The sequence below is a fragment of the Sciurus carolinensis genome, chromosome 7 (assembly GCF_902686445.1).
Source record: "Sciurus carolinensis chromosome 7, mSciCar1.2, whole genome shotgun sequence".
NCBI lineage: Eukaryota > Metazoa > Chordata > Mammalia > Rodentia > Sciuridae > Sciurus > Sciurus carolinensis.
In genome coordinates this window covers 39,654,032-39,675,825 of record NC_062219.1, presented here as the reverse complement: position 1 = coordinate 39,675,825, position 21,794 = coordinate 39,654,032, and the positions used below count along the sequence as shown (strand labels likewise).

The window sequence follows — 21,794 nt, the reverse complement described above, 5'->3', positions numbered from 1 at the left end:
TGTAAGAAATTTCTTCACTCTAAAATGTAACAAAGTATCTAGTCTCTTTTTCAATTCTGCCTTTCAGAAAGTTAATTTTATCTTGGTGGAGTCTGTACTCCTTCTGTTTCTCTGAGCACATGCCACACATTCATGTTTCAGTCTATTTATTGAGAAATTTGCATAAAAATACACTTTGTAGTAATATTCTTCAGGGATTAATTAGAATTAGGCAATTTTCTTCTCAAAGACTCAGTATTTACTCCTAAAAAAATTAATTGCTTGCCATCGGGTAATACATCTCCTTGTGTTTTTCTCAGAGAAAATTGGATTATAGTTATGATTCTTTCTAATAATTGAGGAAAAAAATGTTTATTTCTCTTTCAAGTTCTGAATATTAACTTTCTACTCACCTATGAAATAAAACTTCTTTTTGTAATTTATCATACTTTTTTTCTTATTGTGCCTCATTATTGTGAGGTTTCAAGTCTGTTTAACTGTCCAATGGAGAGCAAATTAGAACTGTCCATTAAAAATACAAACATGTTCCTTTCTATCTAGCAATTCTGATTTAGGGCAATTCATCTTACTGAAATACTTGTACACATGTGAATAATATATGTATAAATGTGTGCATTGCAACATTGTTTGACAAAGCAAAATACTAGGAACAATCAAAATGTCCATCAAGATGGGAAGGAAAACAGACTGGTTACAGTAAAGTAGAATACTGTAATAGGCAGTTATTAAAAACAAAAGATTAGAAAACTCCTTATAGGTTGATATGGAAAATTTCTAAAATATTTTGTCAGGTAAAGAAAGCAAGGAAAATAATCTTTGCAAACTTTTGGGTTTTGAAAAGGACAGAATGTATATATTTACATTTCTCATATGTGCTTTAAAAGTTTCTAGAAAAAAAACCCAATCATTTGGCTTGTGAGTGGGGAGAAGTGGACACTTACAAAACAGACTCACTTATTGTGTATCTACTTTTACTCTTTGGTATTTGAACTCTGAGAATTTATGATCTTATAAAAACCGAAATAAAAAATTTTAAATGTACTTAACTGAAAAACTGTCTGAAGCTTGATAATTTACAGGGAGGGGGAAAAGAAGTTCAAATAACAAAAACGTATGTCTATGTAGGAAAATACATTTGGACTGCTTGTATAAGACATTAACACCACACTAATCCTGTAGTTATTATTTTAACTATTTAAACATTGTTTTGATGAATCTTTAAGTGTGGAGAGCTGAATTTTTAAGTGTGAGGAGACCTAAATTAATTCTTTCCAAATTACAGTTATTGTGGTTTTTTGCAGATGAGTCCTTTCATGTGTTTACTAGTTATTTGTGAGTATCAAATGCATGTTAAGTCTTGACTGTTTTCCTGTTGGGTTGATTGTCTGCCTTTTTCTTATTATTTTGAAGTTCTTTATTCTGTATCTGAAAGAAATGTCATTTAGATATATCAAATACCATCTCATATTTTGTATTTGCACTCTCTTGACAATATTTGTTGGTGAGCAGAGATTTAAATTGTATCTAGTCTTATTTATCAATTTATTATGGTAAGTGTTTTGGTATCATCTTTAAGAAATCTTTCACTTCCCTAAAGTTATAAAGATAATTATCTTCATATTCTTCTTGATGATTGTAAAAGTCTTCCTTTTTCACCTTTCATTCACACACACACACACACACACACACACACACACCTGGTTTGAGGTAGGAATCATGACTGATATTTTTCATGAATATTTAATCCATAACAATTTATTAAAAACATAACTATCCCCATTGCTCCCTATTGGCAATATATCTAGTGTCCATATGTATGTGGTTTTATTCTGTACTTTTTTCTGTTTCAGTGGTTTTTTTTTAATCTAACCTTACTCCAGGGTCAAACTATTATAATTATGGTAATTTTATAATTAGTCGTACGTCTTGTAGAACAAGTTTTATTACTTTTGTCTTTCTAAATCAAGAATGTCATCTTAGTTCATTCAGGCTTCTACAACAAAGTACCATAAACTGAGTAGCTACTGTAGTTTGACTTTTTTTTTTTTTTTTCCTGTTGCTGGGGATTAAACACAGGGGCATTCAACCACTGACCCACATGTCCAGCCCTATTTTGTATTTTCTGTAGAGACAGGGTCTCACTGAGTTGCTTAGTGCCTTGCTGTTGCTGAAGCTGGCTTTGATCCTCTTGCCTCAGCCTCCCGAGCTGCTGGGATTACAGGTGTGCACCACTGTGCCCAGTTGTAGTTTGATCTTGAATGTCTCTCAAAGGCCCGTGTGTTGAAAGCTTGTTCCCCACCTTTGACACTATTTGGAAGTAGTGGAATCTTTAGTAGGTGTAGCCTAGTGGAAGGAAGTTAGGGCCAGACCCTCTAAGGGGATGTGGCACTGTAGCCCCTTCCTTTACCTTTCTTTTTTGCTTTCTGGATACAAGAAGTAGACAGGCCCCTTTTGTCATGTACCTCAGCCATAATATACTGCACTGCCACAGGCCCAAACCAACAGGACCAACCTCCCATGCATGGAAACTTCTGAAACCATGAGCCAGAACAAACCTTTTATTAAGTTGATTATCTCAGGTATTTTGTAACTGTAATGGAAAGCTAACAAACACAATAGCTTATAAACAACAAATTTGTTTCTGATAGTTCGGGAAACTGAGAATCCAAAATCAAGGCACCAAGAGATTATCTGGTGAGGGCCTGTTGCTCATATACACACATGGTAGAAGGGGTGAGGCAGATTTCCAGGGCTTCCTTTATAAGGGCACCAGTTCCATTCATGGGGACTCCAACTTCCCGACATAATCATGTTGCAAAGGCCCAACCTCCAAATACCATTACATTGGTAATTAGATTTCAATGTAAGAACTTTGGGAAACATATTTAGACCATAGCAAGAATCATATCTATTCATGCATATTTTAGAACTGACTTCTAATTTTAAACCAAACTTTCCTCAAAAATAAAAAAGGAAGGAAAAGAAGAGAGAGAGAGAGAGAGAGACAGAGAGAGAGAGAGAGAGAGAGAGACAGAGAGAAAGAAAAGAAAACTAAGTAAGGGAAAACTGAAAATTATATTGAAATTGAAATTGCCTTGAATCTATAACTCATTTACTGTGTAGAATCTGCTAATTCAAGAACATCTGCTTTAATTTCCTCAAAATATTTCATATATTTATATGTGGGGGTATTAAATATCTTTTGTTAAGTTTATTCATATTTGATATGTTTGATATTGCAAATGATATTGTTTCTTAAATACATTTCTTGTTACTACTATATATAAGTACATTTGATTTTTCAAATGTGCTGTCTTGGCCTATTCAGCAAACTTGGTAAATTCACTTTTAAATTCTAATAGTTTATCTGCAGATTATTTTGAATTTTCTGCAGATACAGTCATGCAATCTAGAGACAATGAGAGATTTTAAATCCCTATTTCTGGTTGTTTTATTTTCATGTCCTTTTTTGGTCTGCTTGCATTGGCTGTGAACTCTCACCATTGCTGATAATAGTAGTAGTGGGCATGATGACCCCATGCCTAACTTAAAAAGAAAGTGTCTAATATTTCACAATTATGTTTATTGTAGGTTTTCTTGTAAGTGCCATTTATTCAGTGAAGGAAATCTTCATGTCTTCCTAGTGTGCTAAAATTATATCACATTTATTTATTTTAAATATATCAAAATTTAATGTCTGCTCTGATTATCATGTGGTTTTTCTTTTTACTTTATTAATGTGTGAGTTGCACCAATTGATTTGTGAATGTTAAACAAGCCTTGCATTCTTAATATATAGCCAGCTTTATTGTGATATATTACCTTATTATGTATTGTTGGCTTTAGTTGCTAATATTTTGTTTAGCATTTTTTAAGGATTATTTGCATCTGTGTTTATGAAAGAGATCAGTCAGTAATTTTCTTTCAATGTCCAACCTTATATAGTGGCTAGTGCAATGATTTCCTCCTTTCCCTCTTTTCCTCTTTTCTATAAGAACAGTTGTATATTATTGGTGTTGTTTCATCTTCACATGCTTGGTAAAATTCACCAGCAATATACCTGGAGCTGAAATTTACTATTTGCACTATGCCTTTTTCTCTGATTGCTTGTAAATAAGTTTCTGTGTTTGGTATCTGGCACTTTCATGTGATGTGTCTTAGTGTGGCTTTCTTCGTATTTACTTGCTTAAAATTGACAGAACTTCTGGCCTGATGTTTTTCATCATTGTTTTTTAATTCAAGGTATGTATCACAGGGCTCTGCAGTATCTGCTGAGTAGACAGAAAAGCACATGTATCAGTAGAGCATTTACCTTTCTATAATCACTGATAATAAAGTTACAGGGAAAACTGAACCTGAAAAACAAATTTGCCCTGATGTTGCATGGCAGAGCAATTAGTGCACCCAAGGGGCTTGAAGCTGTGCTTTGCATGGGGTAAATGTCATGTATGTTTCATGTTTATGCTTTTGTTGTGGTATTCTCTTCTCCTTTACTGAATGTGCATGTTTCATGTTTCAGTACAGGAAATCTGAAATCCCTTGGTATGGAGTGAGCAAAAGGCCCAAGCACCCTATAAATTCTCATAACCAACCTTAAAACCATGTTCAAAGTCATAAATTATACATTTCACAAAGTGAGTTTTGAGGCCCCAGGTTTATACTTTTCTCTGTCCTTTTCTTTGGAGGATTTAATTAATTAATCTTCCACTTCAGAGGTCTGCCTTACCTGAGTCACTAAATTACTTTGGAGTGCTCCCAAGTGCCAAATTAGCCATCTACCTCAGGTGTTAAGTGGATAATAATGTCTCTTACTGACACCTTGGAGATTGTTTTAGAGTTAAGTAATTTATTCTTACAAGAATGGACATGATTTTGTCCAGCAGACTCAGAAAGCGTATTTTCCCATGATATAAACAGTGGAATTATTGGTGAATGTCAAATCATCACTTAACCTCTCAAATACAATAAAAATGCAAAATAACTTGGTTTTAACTATGTTAAGTACATAAAATCATGTAAAAAAGTTAATTGACGTTTGAAATGTTAATATGATATTAAAACATTTTGAGAGATATATAGTTTTATAAAAGACATCTAATATTTTTAAGCCCACATAGAAATACTTATGAGTAAGGTAACATGATGTCTGGCATTTGCTTCAAAATAATATGATAGGACCATATGGGTGAAGGCACAGAAGAAACAAGATTGGCCATAAATTGACAGTTGTTTAATCTGGAGAATGACTACTTAAGAATTTTAATATTAATCTGCCAGCTTTTATATACATTTACAATTATTTGTAATAAACATCTTTTTAAATACTAGATAAATATTAAGGGAATTAGTGCCATGAAGTCCCAAGTTGCTAGAGGAAACTAAAAAGGCTAATTTAGTTGCTGCACTCTCAGCTTCCATGAAGGCAAGATTTATGGCATAATCTGCTGGATATTGTGGACTTCTTATATTACCTACCATATTGTAGGAACTCAGTATTTTTTATGTATCAATGATCTTTGTTTCTATTACTATGAATTTGGTTCTGAATCATTTCCAGCAAATATTTCCTTGTAAACTGTATTTTATTAGAAGTTTCTCAGTACCACCCACCAGTCCTCAAGCTATTTAAGTCAGAAACCTAAAGTGGATTCCTCCTTTTACTTGATTTCTAATAACTAATCCATCACTAAATTCCTTTGGTTCCCCTCAAAAGAAGACTTAAAAAAGATTGGCAGGTGTATGAAAAAATGTCTAACATCACTAATCATCAAGGAAATGCAAATTAAAACCACAATCAGATATTGCCTCACACCTGTTTTAAAATGACTATTATCAAAAAGGTGGGAGAAGTGTTGGTGAGGTTGTGGAGAAAAGGGAACTCTTGTTCCCACTGATGGTGGGGATATAAATTACCACGGCCTTTACAGAGAAACAGTATAGAGGTTCCTTAAAAAATTAAAGCAGAGCTTCTCCAGGTTCTCGGAACGGAACTGGCCCGCTAGTGAGAGCCTTTCTGACCAGAGCAGGCTCCGAGTCCCGGAGCCGCTGCAGCGCATTGTACTCCTGCAAAGAACCAGCGGAGAGCCTCGATCTGCAAGCAGCCTCAGGGATCAGGGCAGGGCAGCCGGAGACCTCTTCAGGCGGCTCTGCCCACTCCAGCTGCGGGCTCTCTTCACTGGGCGATCCAAGATGGCGGCCTAGAGGGAGACTGCACCCCCGGTCGCTCCAGAACCCAGGAGTTAAGAGGGGGAGACATTGAGAGACTCGGACTGAAATAGAGCCACGGGTGAGTCTGCCCACTGGGTAAAGCTCAGCCCGGGTGGCAGGCCCAGATAGAGGTGGCTTAGCGGAGCCAGGCAGGGCAGCTAGAGTCTTCCCAAGGTAGCCTTCCACACTCCGGCAGTGGGCTCCTCCCACATGGCCAGCTGCACGGTGCAGGCCCACAGTGAGAGCATTTCCGCACAGAGCCAGTTCCAAACCGTGGAACCAGTAGGGGGCTAGGGGCAGTTTTCTTCGGATACGCTGCTTTATCAGATTCCTCCAAGACATCAGGCAACTGAAGGCTGGGAGGTGATACACTGGAAATCTACTGGGACACTATAAGCCAATAGTGGAAAACTGCAATATCTCAGGGTCCCACTGACAACTGACCAATATGAGAAAACAAGGGAAGAAAATGTCCCAAACAAACCTAGATACTACATCAATAAAACCCAATGACAGCACAGCAGAAGAAATGTCAGAAAGGGAGTTCAGAATGTATGTAATTAAAACGATCAGGGAAGCTAATGAGGAGATGAAAGAGCAAATGCAGGCATTGAAGGAGGAGATGAAAGAGCAAATGCAGGCATTAAATGATCGCACCAATCAACAGTTAAAAGACCAAATACGGGAAGCAAGAGATCATTTCAATAAAGAGTTAGAGAGGGGCTGGGGAGATAGCTCAGCTGGTAGAGTGCTTGCCTCGCAAGCACAAGGCCCTGAGTTCGATCCCCAGTACCGCAAAAAAAAAAAAAAAAAAAAAAAAAGAGTTAGAGATACTGAAAAAAAACCAAACTGAAATCCTTGAAATGAAGGAAACAATAAACCAAGTTAAAAGCTCCATAGAAAGCATAACCAATAGGATAGAACACCTGGAAGACAGAACCTCAGACATTGAAGACAAATTATTTAATCTTGAAAGCAAAGTTGGCCAAACAGAAAAGATGGTAAGAAATCATGAACAGAATCTACAAGAATTATGGGATATCATGAAAAGGCCAAATTTAAGAATTATTGGGATTGAGGAAGGCTTAGAGAAACAAACCAAAGGAATGAACAATCTATTCAATGAAATAATAACAGAAAATTTCCCAAATCTGAAGAATGAAATGGAAAACCAAATACAAGAGGCTTATAGAACTCCAAACATACAAAATTACAACAGACCCACACCAAGGCACATTATTATGAAAATACCTAACATACAAAATAAAGACAGAATTTTAAAGGCCGCGAGAGAAAAGAACCAAATTACATTCAGGGGGAAACCAATAAGAATATCAGCAGATTTTTCAATCCAGACCCTAAAAGCTAGAAGGGCCTGGAACAACATATACCAAGCCCTGAAAGAAAACGGATGCCAACCAAGAATCTTATACCCAGCAAAACTTACCTTCAAATTTGACGACGAAATAAGATCCTTCCATGATAAACAAAAGCTAAAGGAATTTACAAAAAGAAAGCCAGCATTACAGAACATTCTCAGCAAAATATTCCATGAGGAAGAGATGAAAAACAACGATGCAAATCAGCAACAGGAGCCGCTAGCCTAAAGGAATAGCTAAATAAAGGAGAAACCAAATCATGTCAAAAACAAATATGAGTCAATTGACTGGGAATACAAATCATATCACAATAATAACCCTGAATGTTAATGGCCTGAATTCATCAATCAAAAGACACAGACTGGCAGATTGGATTAAAAAGAAAAATCCAACAATATGCTGCCTGCAAGAGACTCATCTCATAGAAAGAGACACCCATAGACTAAAGGTGAAAGGATGGGGACAAACATACCATGCACACGGACACAGCAAAAAAGCTGGAGTATCCATCCTCATCTCAGATAATGTGGACTTCAAACCAAAACTAGTCAGAAGGGATAAAGAAGGACATTACATGCTGCTTAAGGGAAGCATAAATCAGCAAGACATAACAATCATAAATATCTATGCCCCGAACATTGGCTCATCCACATACGTCAAACAAATCCTTCTCAATTCCAGAAATCAAATAGACCACAACACAATAATACTAGGTGATTTTAACACACCTCTCTCACCACTGGATAGATCGTCCAAACAAAAATTGAATAAAGAAACTATAGATCTCAACAACACAATCAGCAATTTAGACTTAACGGACATATATAGAATATACCATCCAACAAAGAACGAATACACTTTCTTCTCAGCAGCACATGGATCCTTCTCTAAAATAGACCATATTTTATGCCACAAAGCTACTGTTAGCAAATACAAGAAGATAGAGATACTACCTTGTACTCTATCAGATCATAATGGATTGAAATTAGAAATAAATGACAGAATAAAAAACAGAAACTTTTCCAATACCTGGAGACTAAATAATACATTATTATATGATGAATGGATACCAGAAGACATCAGGAGGGAAATAAAAAAATTCTTAGAAGTAAACGAGAACAAAGACACATCAGATCAAAATCTCTGGGACACTATGAAAGCAGTACTTAGAGGAAGATTTATTTCATGGGGCACATTCAAAAAAAGAAGTAGAAATCAACAAATAAACGACTTAACACTACAGCTCAAAGCGCTAGAAAAAGAAGAGCAGACCAATACCAAAAGTAGTAGAAGACAGGAAATAGTTAAAATCAGAGCCGAAATCAACGAAATCGAAACAAAAGAAACAATTGGAAAAATTAACAAAATAAATAGTTGGTTCTTTGAAAAAATAAATAAAATTGATAAACCCTTAGCCACACTAACAAAGAGAAAGAGGGAGAAAACTCAAATTACTAAAATTCGGAATGAACAAGGAAACATCACAACAGACACGAGTGAAATACAAAACATAATTAGAAGCTATTTCGAAAATCTATACTCCAACAAAACAGAAAACCTCGAAGACATCAACAAATTTCTAGAGACATATGAATTACCTAAACTGAATGAGGAGGACATACACAACTTAAATAAACCAATTTCAAGCAATGAAATAGAAGAGGTCATCAAAAGCCTACCAACAAAGAAACGTCCGGGACCAGATGGGTTCTCAGCCGAGTTCTACAAAACCTTTAAAGAAGAGCTCATTCCAATACTCCTCAAACTATTCCATGAAATAGAAGAGGAGGGAACCCTCCCAAACTCGTTCTATGAAGCCAATATCACCCTGATACCTAAACCAGACAGAGACACATCGAGGAAAGAAAATTTCAGACCAATATCCTTAATGAACATCGACGCAAAAATTCTCAACAAAATTTTAGCAAATCGCATACAAATATATATTAAAAAGATAGTGCACCACAATCAAGTGGGTTTTATCCCAGGGATGCAAGGTTGGTTCAACATTCGGAAATCAATAAGTGTCATTCACCATATCAACAGACTTAAAGTTAAGAATCACATGATTATTTCAATAGATGCAGAAAAAGCATTTGATAAAATACAGCATCCCTTCATGCTCAAAACACTAGAAAAAATTGGGGTAGTGGGAACATTCCTTAACATTGTAAAGGCCATCTACGCTAAGCCCATGGCTAATATCATTCTAAATGGTGAAAAACTGAAAGCGTTCCCCCTAAAAACTGGAACAAGGCAGGGATGCCCTCTCTCACCACTTCTATTCAACATCGTCCTTGAGACTCTAGCCAGAGCAATCAGACAAACCAAAGAAATTAAAGGGATACGAATAGGAAAAGAAGAACTCAAACTATCCCTGTTCGCTGATGACATGATTATATATTTAGAGGAACCTGGAAATTCCACCAGAAAACTTTTAGAACTCATAAGTGAATTCAGTAAAGTAGCAGGTTACAAGATCAATGCTCATAAATCCAATGCATTTTTATACATAAGTGATGAATCTTCAGAAAGAGAAATTAGGAAAACTACCCCATTCACAATAGCATCGAAAAAAATAAAATACTTGGGAATCAATCTCACAAAAGAGGTGAAAGACCTCTACAATGAGAACTACAGAACACTAAAGAAAGAAATTCAAGAAAACCTTAGAAGATGGAAAGATCTCCCATGTTCCTGGATAGGCAGAATTAATATCGTCAAAATGGTTATACTACCTAAAGTGCTATACAGATTCAATGCAATTCCAATTAAAATCCCAATGATGTACCTTGCAGAAATAGAGCAAGCAATTATGAAATTCATCTGGAAGAATAAAAAACCTAGAATAGCTAAAGCAATCCTCAGTAGCAAGAGCGAAGCAGGGGGTATTGCAATACCAGATCTTCAACTCTACTACAAAGCAATAGTAACAAAAACGGCATGGTATTGGTACCAAAATAGACAGGTAGATCAATGGTACAGAATAGAGGACATGGACACAAACCCAAATAAATACAATTTTCTCATACTAGACAAAGGTTCCAACAATATGCAATGGAGAAAAGATAGCCTCTTCAACAAATGGTGCTGGGAAAACTGGAAAACTATATGCAATAGAATGAAATTAAACCCCTATCTCTCACCCTACACAAAACTCAACTCAAAATGGATCAAGGACCTCGGAATCAGACCAGAGACCCTGCATCTTATAGAAGAAAAAGTAGGTCCAAATCTTCAACTTGTTGGCTTAGGATCAGATTTCCTTAACAGGACTCCCATAGCACAAGAAATAAAAGCAAGAATCAACAATTGGGATAGATTCAAACTAAAAAGCTTTCTCTCAGCAAAGGAAACTATCAGAAATGTGAAGAGAGAGCCTACAGAGTGGGAGAATATCTTTGCCAACCATACCTCAGATAGAGCACTAATTTCCAAAATCTATAAAGAACTCAAAAAACTCTACACGAAGAATACAAATAATCCAATCAACAAATGGGCTAAGGAAATGAACAGACACTTCACAGAAGAAGATGTACAAGTAATCACCAGATATATGAAAAAATGTTCAACATCCCTAGTAATAAGGGAAATGCAAATCAAAACTACCCTAAGATTTCATCTCACACCAATTAGAATGGCGATTATCAAGAATACAAGCAACAATAGGTGTTGGCGAGGATGTGGTGAAAAAGGAACACTCATACATTGCTGGTGGGGTTGCAAATTAGTGCAGCCACTCTGGAAAGCAGTGTGGAGATTCCTCAGAAAGCTTGGAATGGAAACACCATTTGACCCAGCTATCCCACTCCTTGGCCTATACCCAAAGGACTTAAAATCAGCATACTACAGAGATACAGCCACATCAATGTTCATTGCTGCTCAATTCACCATAGCCAGATTGTGGAACCAACCAACCTAGATGCCCTTCAGTTGATGAATGGATAAAGAAACTGTGGCATATTTATACAATGGAATATTACTCCGCAATGAAGAATGATAAAATTATGGCATTTGTAGGCAAATGGTCGAAATTGGAGAATATCATGCTAAGTGAGATAAGCCAATCTCAAAAAACTAAAGGACGAATGATCTCGCTGATAAGTGGATGAGGACATATAATGGGGGGTGGGAGGGGCTAGCATTAGGTTTAGGGTTAGGTTTAGAGTTAGGCTAAGGAGAGCGGTAAGAATGAAGGAAAGAAGGACTGTGTAGAGGGAAAAGAGGGGTGAGAGGGGTGGGGGGGAGGGGAAAAATAAAATAAACATCATTACCCTAAAAAAAAAAAAAAAATTAAAGCATACATATGATCCAACAATCCCACTACTCTATATAAATGCTAATATATATGTTACCTATATATAGTATATATACACATGTATATACAGTATATATCCTCTATATATACATGTGTATATATACTATATATGTACACATATACACACACAGAGGAAATAAAGTCAATGTTTAGAAGAGATATTTGCACTGCATGTTCATTGCAGCTTTGTTCACAATAGCTAAGATATGAAATTGAACTGTGTCCATCATTTAGGTGAAGGGAAAAATACGAGTTATATATGCACAATAAAATACTATTCAATTGGGTCTTTAAAAAGAATGAAATCCTGTCATTTGTGACAATATGGATGAACCTGGAGGACTTTATGTTGAATGAAATATAGGCACAGAAAGACGTCAGAAATGCAATTCCATTGGAATCTAAAAGCATTGAACTCATAAAAACAGGAAGTAAAGTGTTAAATACCAGGGTTTGTTGGGGTGGGTTGGGGAAGATTGAGAGATGTTGGTCAAAAGATTCACTTAGAAGAAGTAAGTTCAACAGATCCATTATACAACATAGTGACTAGTTAAGAACAATGTGTTATAAGCTCACCAAGAGTTTCAGAGTTCTCACTTAAAAAAAAAAATAGGTGAGACGATGCATGTTAATTAGCTTGATTTAACCACTTCACAGTATACACATATTTTAAAACAACATGTTACATACCATAAACATATACAATTTTTATTTGTCAGTTTTAAAACATCCCATTTGTTCTACTTTTGAAATACACCCACCCCATCTCTCCATCTCTGGCTACCTCTTGCTACCAACTTAAGTCATCCATTGTCTCCTACTGGAGAACTGGTGGGAAGAGGGTTGCAATGCAGGGGGCCACAATTCTCCCAACCTGCACTTCTCCTGAACAGTGCATTGTCCTAGAAGAGCCTAAATGATTCTTTAAAAAAAAAAAAAAGAAGTGTAAACAAGACGTTACTCTTCCTCTTAAAACTGTTAGTGATTAATATTCAACTTAGAATACAGTGGAGAGTTGGGCACCATGGCACACGCCTGTAATCCCAGCAGCTCAGGAGGCTGAGGCAGGAGGATAGAGAGTTCAAACCCAGGCTCAGCAAAAGCAAGGCACTAAGCAACTCAGTGAGACCCTGTCTCTAAATAAAATACAAAAAAGGGCTGGGGCTGTGTCTCAGTGGGTCAAGAGCCCCTGAGTTCAATCCCTGGTACCCCTTGTATCCCCCCAAAAAAGGATACAGTGGAGACTTATCATTGCCAACTAGACCTGGGTGACTTGTCTCCTGCCTGACACTCTAGTGTCATCTCATGCTGTTCCCTCTCACTTAGTGTGTTTTAGTCACTGTGTTCTGTGCTTTGAGCACAGGTACAGCAGGCACATCTGGCACCTTCTACCCTGGGGCCATTGCTGTGGTTTGCTTTGCAGGCAGTTTCTTCCTCTGCATGACAGGCGCAGGCACTTCCCCAGAACCTCTCCCTGAGTGTAGTTCCTTGGTAACACTGGTTACAATCTGTCTTTTTATTTACTTATCATTCATTTCCTCCAATGTGGTGTTTCTCTCTCCTGTCATCTCACCAGAAGTTCATCTCAATGCCTGATCCATAAAAACCACATTTTACTGAAATTTGAGATGTGATCAATTATAGGATGCAGTATTATGTACCATTAAGAAAGTAAAAAGTACTGCAAATTAAACTGTGGCTAATAACTATTGATTATGAAACAGTCTTGACTTTTGAGATGTTAAAATGATATTTAAAGTGCATCCTTGAATTAATGGAACACTTATTTGTTGAATAAATAAATGAATGCACTTTGCTTACTCAAATTTTTTTTGTTTGGCAGTGATCTTTTGAGAAAATTATTTTGTAAAAAGATAACACATATATAAACCAAGAGATCAGACAGATCATGAGTAACACTATGCATGAAAAAGACTGAAAAAGGCTGATGGTGTTGGTATGAAGAAGTAGGATATTGAAAATATGTGAGGAATTTTTCAGTTCGCCAATTACTAGCTTATTGGCAAGAATTCCAACTCTGAAAATGAAATTGTCATTTGTAAGAAAATGGATGGAACTAGAGACCACGTTAAGCAAAATAAGTCAAACTCAGAAGGTCAAAGATTGTATATTTCGTATCATATGTGGAAGCTGGAGAGAAGGAAGGAATAGAAAGAGGTGGATCTCATGAAAATCAAAGGGAGATCAGCAGAGGAAAAGGACTGGGGCTGAGAGGTGCAGAGGATGGGGGGAAGTGCTGGGGAGTGATATGGGCCAAATTCTATTGTTATATTGTGTGCATATATGAATATGCAACAAAAAATTCCATCGTTATGTATAGCTGTAATGCACCAGTAACAAAATGTGGAAAGAAAAAAATACCAAAAAACAAACAAACAGTAGTTTCAATTCTGAATATGTAAGTCTTGAGTCAGCCAAGCAATTTGTGTGTAGTTGTCCTGGAAGTAGATTCAGCCCTCCACTGTACAAGGAAAGAACATAGAAAAGATGGGGTCAGATGCTGATACACCTATAAAACTGGTAGTGGGAAGGTAGGGGAATATGCATCTGATTTCTGCTTGTTCAATGAAATACTCTATGATGTCATGGGTCAGTTTGGTAGGATAGGGATTTTGGAGCTCTGAGAAAGAAGAGAAGTTTTGGAATAGTCAATAGGAAAACATGAAAGCGAGGAGGAATTTTCTGTGGAAATAAAATGCATTTGCAGACAGATTTGAGAAACACTGAAACAGAAGACAAGACCCTTGTTGGCTGTTGAATAGTAGGTAGCCCAGTGTGGTTGACAAGTACCCAGTACTGAAGGAATAACAAGATGGTGTGGTCCCTAGAGCTGCAGAGGATGGTAGTCCCTAAACTACATTCCACTTCCCCAACACCTGACTATTCCCAGATGGCTGGGAAATTGCTGCATCTATAGCTATCATAAATATAGTTAAAATTAATAAACTTGTAGGCTGAGGGAAACTGGATTCAAACACTGACCTGGGAATCCGAAAATCAGTCTCCAAACCAATAAAGTATACTGCTCCCCAATAAACAAGAGCCTTTAAAGTGGCTCTGTGTGTGCGTGAGCACTGTGTGTGTGTGTGTGTGTGTAATGAAAAGGAACTCTCATGTGCTACAAACTGAATAGTGTTCTATTTTTATAGGAAAAAAGGCAGATTCCCAAGGTGGCAACTCTACTCTCATCCTCTGGTCCATGTTCATCTGCACAGCCTCTTTCCATACTCATATACTTGGGCCATTCTTACTACTCATCTTTAATCCCCCCTCTAAGGTGGTGATCTCTAAGTTCATCTGCGTGTCCATGTGCTGTTTCAGTCAGTGTGGTTGGGGGTTGGGAAGAATATGGGCACCCTGTTCTGTGTGCTCTGTTGTCTTCCTCCGGCCTTCATCTGTGCTGTTTCTTCCATCTGCTTGGAACGCCTTCACCCTTGCTTGCCTAGTCCTGCAGATCTTAAGATCTTACTGGGAACCTCCCTTCTCCCCAGAAGCCTCCTCTGAACCTCCCCCAGTCTGAGGTTGCCGTGCTTCCCCATGCTGTCCTCTAACACCTGTGCCTGTCCTGTCTGGTGTATTCACTCACTCGGTGTCCTCACTGCCTCTTGACTGAAGGACCTGTGAAGCTTCAGCTCCCAACCCAGTGCAAGGCTCAGGATTGGCCTTCATAAATGTCGACTGAATGTTAAAGGGGGAAGTGTTTCATCGTTTTTGAATGTTCAGATTATATACTTCATCAAGCCAGACTTCTCATTTTGGAGTTTGTCTACATGAAATCTCTTGAGACTTCTGTCTTAAAATAATTTATTAGAAACATAATTAGAGGCTCCCTGCAGCTCGGGAGGCTGAGGCAGGAGGGTCACCAGTTCAAAGTCAGCCTCAGCAACTTAGAGAGACCCTAAGCAACTCTTAGCGAGACCCTTTCTCTAAATAAAATCCAAAAGAGGGCTGGGGGGTGTGACTCCGTGGTTAAGTCCCCTGAGTTCAATACCCAGTACCAAAAATAATAAATAATAAATAATAATAATAATAGTAACTGGAATCAGTATACCATGATAACACCATAATGAGTAATAATAAAATCTGAGTCTCTGAATAGACCCATCAAAAAAGTAGAAAATTGGGTAAGTATTTTAAAAACAAATCTCTTTTTTTTTTTTTTTTTTGCGGTGCTGGGGATTGAACCCAGGGCCTTGTGCGTGCGAGGCAGGTGCTCTACCAACTGAGCCATGTATATCCCCAGCCCAAAAACAAATCTCTTTGGATCACAGTTTTTATACAGTAGTAACATCAAATAAGTAGCATTTTGTACTTTCAGCAGATCAGTTATGGTACCAGGATTTATTCAAACTCAGACTTCCTCAGACCCTTCCACTTTCTATCGTTTTGATCACGTCCTTCATGGTGTTAATTCAACTTGTCATTCTCATGCACCCTTCAGCCTCCAACTTTGTAACTACTTTTCCTCAAGTTTGTGCAATATAAACAGTAAAGTTGAAAGTTACTGTGAATTTGGGCTTTTTAAATTTCCATTGCCCTCTGTGATGATATTTCCCCTGCAGAACCTGCGACTTCCTCCCCTTCCTGCCTCAGCCTTCATGGTGGGCTTTTCTCATGCAGGTGAATGTGTCTTGTTCGCTCAGAATGTCAGTCACTCAAGTGAAAATCAGAGCTGATAGTCATTTGCCGTGTGGAGTTTCCAGTGCCTTCCTTTGCTAATTAGGAAGGGCAAAGGCGATTATGATGCCTTGATTGTAAGGAGTTCCTGCTCACTAATAAAAGGACAGAGTCTAGCTCCTCCTTATTTGAAAGTTGTTTATTTATTTCCTTCAGCTTTTAAAAATCAGTTGTGTCCACATTTTGCACTTTAATATTTTACTGTCATTTTCAACGTTAGCCATATCTAGTATCCTATACAAAAATGCTAAATATATCATTCCAGCATATCCTCTCTTGATCAAGCTCTGTGTTCCTCTGAATAAATTAATTTCATGAATTTCATCGGTGGTAACCAAGGCCCATAACGATTCTCTTATTTTGTTTTGCACCTTCGTGTTTGATTTCATTTTCTTCCTTGCCCCTGAGATTCTGGAGACATAGGAGCTAACTTACTTTATGTCCATGGCTTGGAAGGATCAGATAGTTATTTTTTGGCAATGATTTTCAAATTACAAGATACACTACATAATATACTTTACAAAATCTCTTTGTCCTTTAAATTTAAAATGTGCCCAAAGTTTAGTGCTGAAATATTCTACAGTAACGTTGACATCTGAAACACCTTGTGGTTGGCACGTGGTCTGAATGCTGGCTCACCCTACAGTTCCTGTAGTTGGTTGGCACAGGGTCTGAATGCTGGCTCATCCTGCTGTTTCCAGGAGGATGAGATGGTAGTTTGTTTCCTTGGTGAGTCTTGGTGGCTTAGGTTCACAAATATGATCAGAGAAGACTAAATATCGAATAAATCAGTATGGAAACAGTGATTGTTTTGGGACTACCTAATACAGGTATCAAAGTTGATTGCCCCTCATTGTTTTCTTTAAAAATAACAGACAATCCTTTACTACAGTCATGAAGTAACGATACTGTATGCAAAAATGAAAAAGAGAAACTTAATAACCAATGCCACCTGCTCTTTCACACAGGTACAACTTGGCCAAGTAGAAATCAAATGCCCTATCACAGAGTGCTTTGAATTCCTGGAAGAAACAACTGTTGTCTATAACTTAACGCATGAAGACTCCATCAAGTATAAGTACTTCTTGGAACTTGGCCGCATTGATTCCAGCACCAAGCCGTGTCCTCAGTGCAAGCACTTTACAACCTTTAAGAAAAAAGGACATATTCCTACCCCTTCAAGATCAGAAAGCAAATATAAAGTAAGCATGTTCACCAGAGTTGTGGGTTAGATGTCACATGATAGGAGCAGCCATATTGGGCCGACTTGTGGTGGGCATTAAGTGGGCTTCCTTCCCTTCCTGGAGCCTAAGGTGAGCATACATTGCCTGTAATTCTGAAAATGTGTGGTCTGGGTAGACTGATGCTAAGTGGGCACTCCTGAGGATTTAATTAAAGATTTTTTATTGACTTTAATCATGTCGAAAATTCTTCTGGTAATATAATTGAAAAGATAATCTTTAGAGTAATCATTATAATTACCAAATACTAAGTTAATACTAAGGCTTTTTTTTTTTAAAGTATGAACTTCATCTTGACTTTCCCAGTGATCCTGATGGAAATCTCCTCTAACTCTGCCTGTGAGAAAGGAAAATAGTATAAAATGTTATTCATTCTTTATTCAACAAATATTAGAATGTCAGTGTATGCTTGACATTGCGTTAAATTTAGGGGACGCAAAAGTAAAGACATTGTCTCTGCTTCAGAAAATCTAATAAAGATGTGTTAGTCAGCTTTCTTTTACTATAACAAATAACTAAGACAATTGACTTAAAGAAAAAAGGCTTATTTTGTCTCACAGTTTTTGAGGGTTCAGGCCATGATTGATTGGGATTCTCTCTCCTTGTGATTGGGAAGCAAGAGAGAGCTAGGGGAAGTCACCAGGTCACACAATCTCCTTTGAAGGCACAACCCCAATGACCCAAGGACCTTCCACTAGGCCTTACTTCCTAAGGCTCTGTCAACTCCTACTAGTGCCACCCTGGGGAGTCAGCCTTTATTTATCATTTGGGCCTTCAAAGGATGTTTAACATCATAACTATAGCAGAAGATAAAAGGTATATACGCTCTGAAGTGACAGTTCAATATGGTTTTAAAAAATATCACTACCACTACAACCCCACCCACACACACCCCTATTCATATAGGGTGCTTTGGGGACACTTGCATGAAGCTGGGCCTAGGATGTCAAGAATAGCTTCACTGAGGAGGTGGGGTTCTCCAGGCAGAGTGGAGAGCATTTCAGAGCAAGAGTAAGTAAGAGCTCAGGCCCAGAGGCTGAGGCCAGGCCCTACTTAAGCAGCTTTCCCTACTTAAGCAGCTTTGCGGAGCTGGTGGGGAAAGAACAGTGAAGAGCAGCTTGGCAGGTAGGAGAGGAGGCCATGTTGAGTCTTCTACACTATGCTCAGAAGTTTGCACTTAACTCCATAGTATTACAAAAGATCCTTGTGGCAGCATTCACAGAGGCTGTCACAGGAGGCCAAGACTGAAGGCTGAGAAACCAAGGCAACAGCTGTGGGAGGAATCTTTGACTCATGGCCCTGATTATTATAGAATTGCTTGGAGAGTTTTTAAGATGCACAGGTGCCCCAGGCCTACCCCAGAACAATTGTCTTGCAAAGTTTTGATCCTCACTGGGTGACTAATAGGCAGCAGAATAGAGAACATTTTCAATAAATGAAGCGGAAAACGAATGAGGCTGTGGCAGTAGTTTTCATCCTTGTTATTACAGTAAATGGCAGGATGAAATGGTTTCAAAGACTTTTCTAAGTCATCTCCATTTAAGGTAAATTTTTGCCCATGTTCTGAGTCTTGGAAGCAGTGGTCCCTGTGTTATTCTTCCTGTGGCTTTGAGGGAACCCTGGTTGTGGTTTAGCAAGTAGCTTCCTCTGCCATTACAATGATGAGCTAGTCAGAACCTCTTAGTGACTAATTGGTCTTTGCAACTGCTTGACTCTCATGGTTAATTTTTTTTTTCTGGTTTTTAAGCAGGTTAGTGTCTTTAAGGTGTGACTGTCAGGCGAAAATCTTTCATTAATTTCCTGTAAGAAATGTCATTTTTGAGGTTACAAAATTGTAAAACTGAAATAATAACCTTACAATGATATTGACTACTGACTTAATACCAATAGAATACTATATATTCTATTGATTCTATATATTTTTATGTTATTTTCTTAATTTTGTTCCAGTTGTATGTTATTGATATCAGGAAATTTCCAGTTTTAAAAGTATTTGTTATTCTATAATGTAGGATATTTTATTTTGTTTCTAAATTGTGTTTAGAATTAGATATAAGTGAGGTTATTTTGATTACCAAAAGGTACACATAATTGAATCAAAGTGGAAATAATTGAATAATTTCAAAATAATTCTTATTAATGAGTAAAAGGATCATTTAGATACAATTACAGCAGCATGAAATGTTATGTCTTATTTCATCTAAAATCTTGCTGTAATGATCATAATTTATCACAGTGCACATGTATTGAGAGTGAAATATGGAAAAATTGCAAATATAAAATCCTGTATGTATATGATTTTGAGTGAACCAAAGGTATCCTGATAACATGTCCCAGTGATCAGGCTTCCCCTGATGTCCGTCAGTGAGTTGTAGGTTAAGAAGAGAAGCAGGGGGAATTGGGCCAAGATCTTAAATCTTGCAGATGCAATTGTTTACTTTTTATAAGCACAGGTGATGTAAAGTTACTTTGGGAAGAGGAGAAATTCAATACATACTAAATGATAATAAAGCAGTTAAAATCCTCAGGGGTGGGTGAGGGGTAATATCTCTATAGGTGTTAGTCAACTTTCTATCATGTGGCAAAATATCTGAGATGATCAACTTTAAAGGATGCTTCAGGGTTTCAATGGTTTCAGTTCATTGCTTTTGGGCCTCTGGCAAAGCAGAAATCATGGTGATGAGTGGTGGGTGGAGGCCAGAAAGGAGAGAGAGGAAGAGCCAGCATCCCAACATGTCCTTCAAGGTCATGTCCTCAGAGACTTAACTTCCTTCCCTAGGCCCTTCTTCCTAAAGGTTCTGCCACCTCCCTTTAGTGCCACAGGCTGGTGACCAAGCCTTTAGCATATGGACCTTTGGGGGACACTCCAGATCCAAGCTATAGCATAATATAAAAATAAACTATAAAGCAAATTCAAAGAAAAGTAAAACTACCACCAAATGTGGGGATAATTACCCTTTTCTACGTTGTACACAGTTGTACAACATATGATTCAAACACTTCCTGGTGCTATGACATGTACTATTTTTAGTGTAACCTTTATATAGCATTTCTCATCATTAAACTCTAAGCTCTACATTAACATTACTTGATTAACATGCCCACACCTGTCTGGATATTGTAGGTAGGAAAGGCACTGACATGTATACTCTAGCAAACCCCTCTGACATTCATGGTGAAGTATAGTACTCTAAACTAGCCCTGAGGTCTTCATTCTTTGTGGTGAACAGAGGGACATCTTTCATTTTGCTGCATTTTAGTTTAATTCATTTTCCCCAATAACAGAACCCACTTCCAACCTGTTATAGCTTATCATAACTTCAAGAGTAGTGAATTCAAGTACTCAAATGCAACAAGTTTCACTGTAAGCCAACTGCCTTCTGTTTATATCCATAAGTGGGTTTTGTAACTGTTGATAAATCCCTTGCAGTGTTTATCTCAATAGTACTAGTGCTTTTGTTTTGTTTTGGGTAGTGCTAGGATGGAACCCAGGACCTTGCACGTACTGGGCAAGAGATCTACCAGTGACCTGTATCCCCAGCCCAGTTGTACTGCTTTTGAGTCATTGAGTTACAGTATCTTTACCTAATGTTATTCTTTGAACATTTATTATGTTTTTTTTTTTCCTGGAAATTTAGAAGCACTTAATATAGTAGGCTAAAATTGTTGAAAATGTTATGGCTGAGTAAATGCTTCTCACACAAAGTTTAAGATCTAAAATATCATATTTGGGGATTTTATTTTCATGTATAGCTCTTCGTAAAGGCCATTTGTTAATTATTTTGTAATCACCAGATGGAAAAAGGATGAACAGAGTATAATCATTAAGCAGTAACCAGAACTCTTTCATATCTATTTATCTTTGGAAGCCCTAACTCAGCAACTCCAAGCTGGCAAATTTTTGAAAAATAGAGCTTTTCATTGTGTTCTGAACATTATTGGATTCATACT

General features: G+C 37.4%; 1 protein-coding gene across 1 annotated transcript in view; it reads left to right on the top strand.

Annotated features, from left to right (window-relative positions):
* Rnf217 (ring finger protein 217) overlaps positions 1-21,794 on the top strand; it is a 119,815-nt gene that overhangs the window by 65,988 nt on the left and 32,033 nt on the right. The window contains 1 exon segment of the mRNA XM_047559526.1: positions 17,571-17,804. Within this exon segment, the coding sequence (XP_047415482.1) occupies positions 17,571-17,804 (234 nt within the window).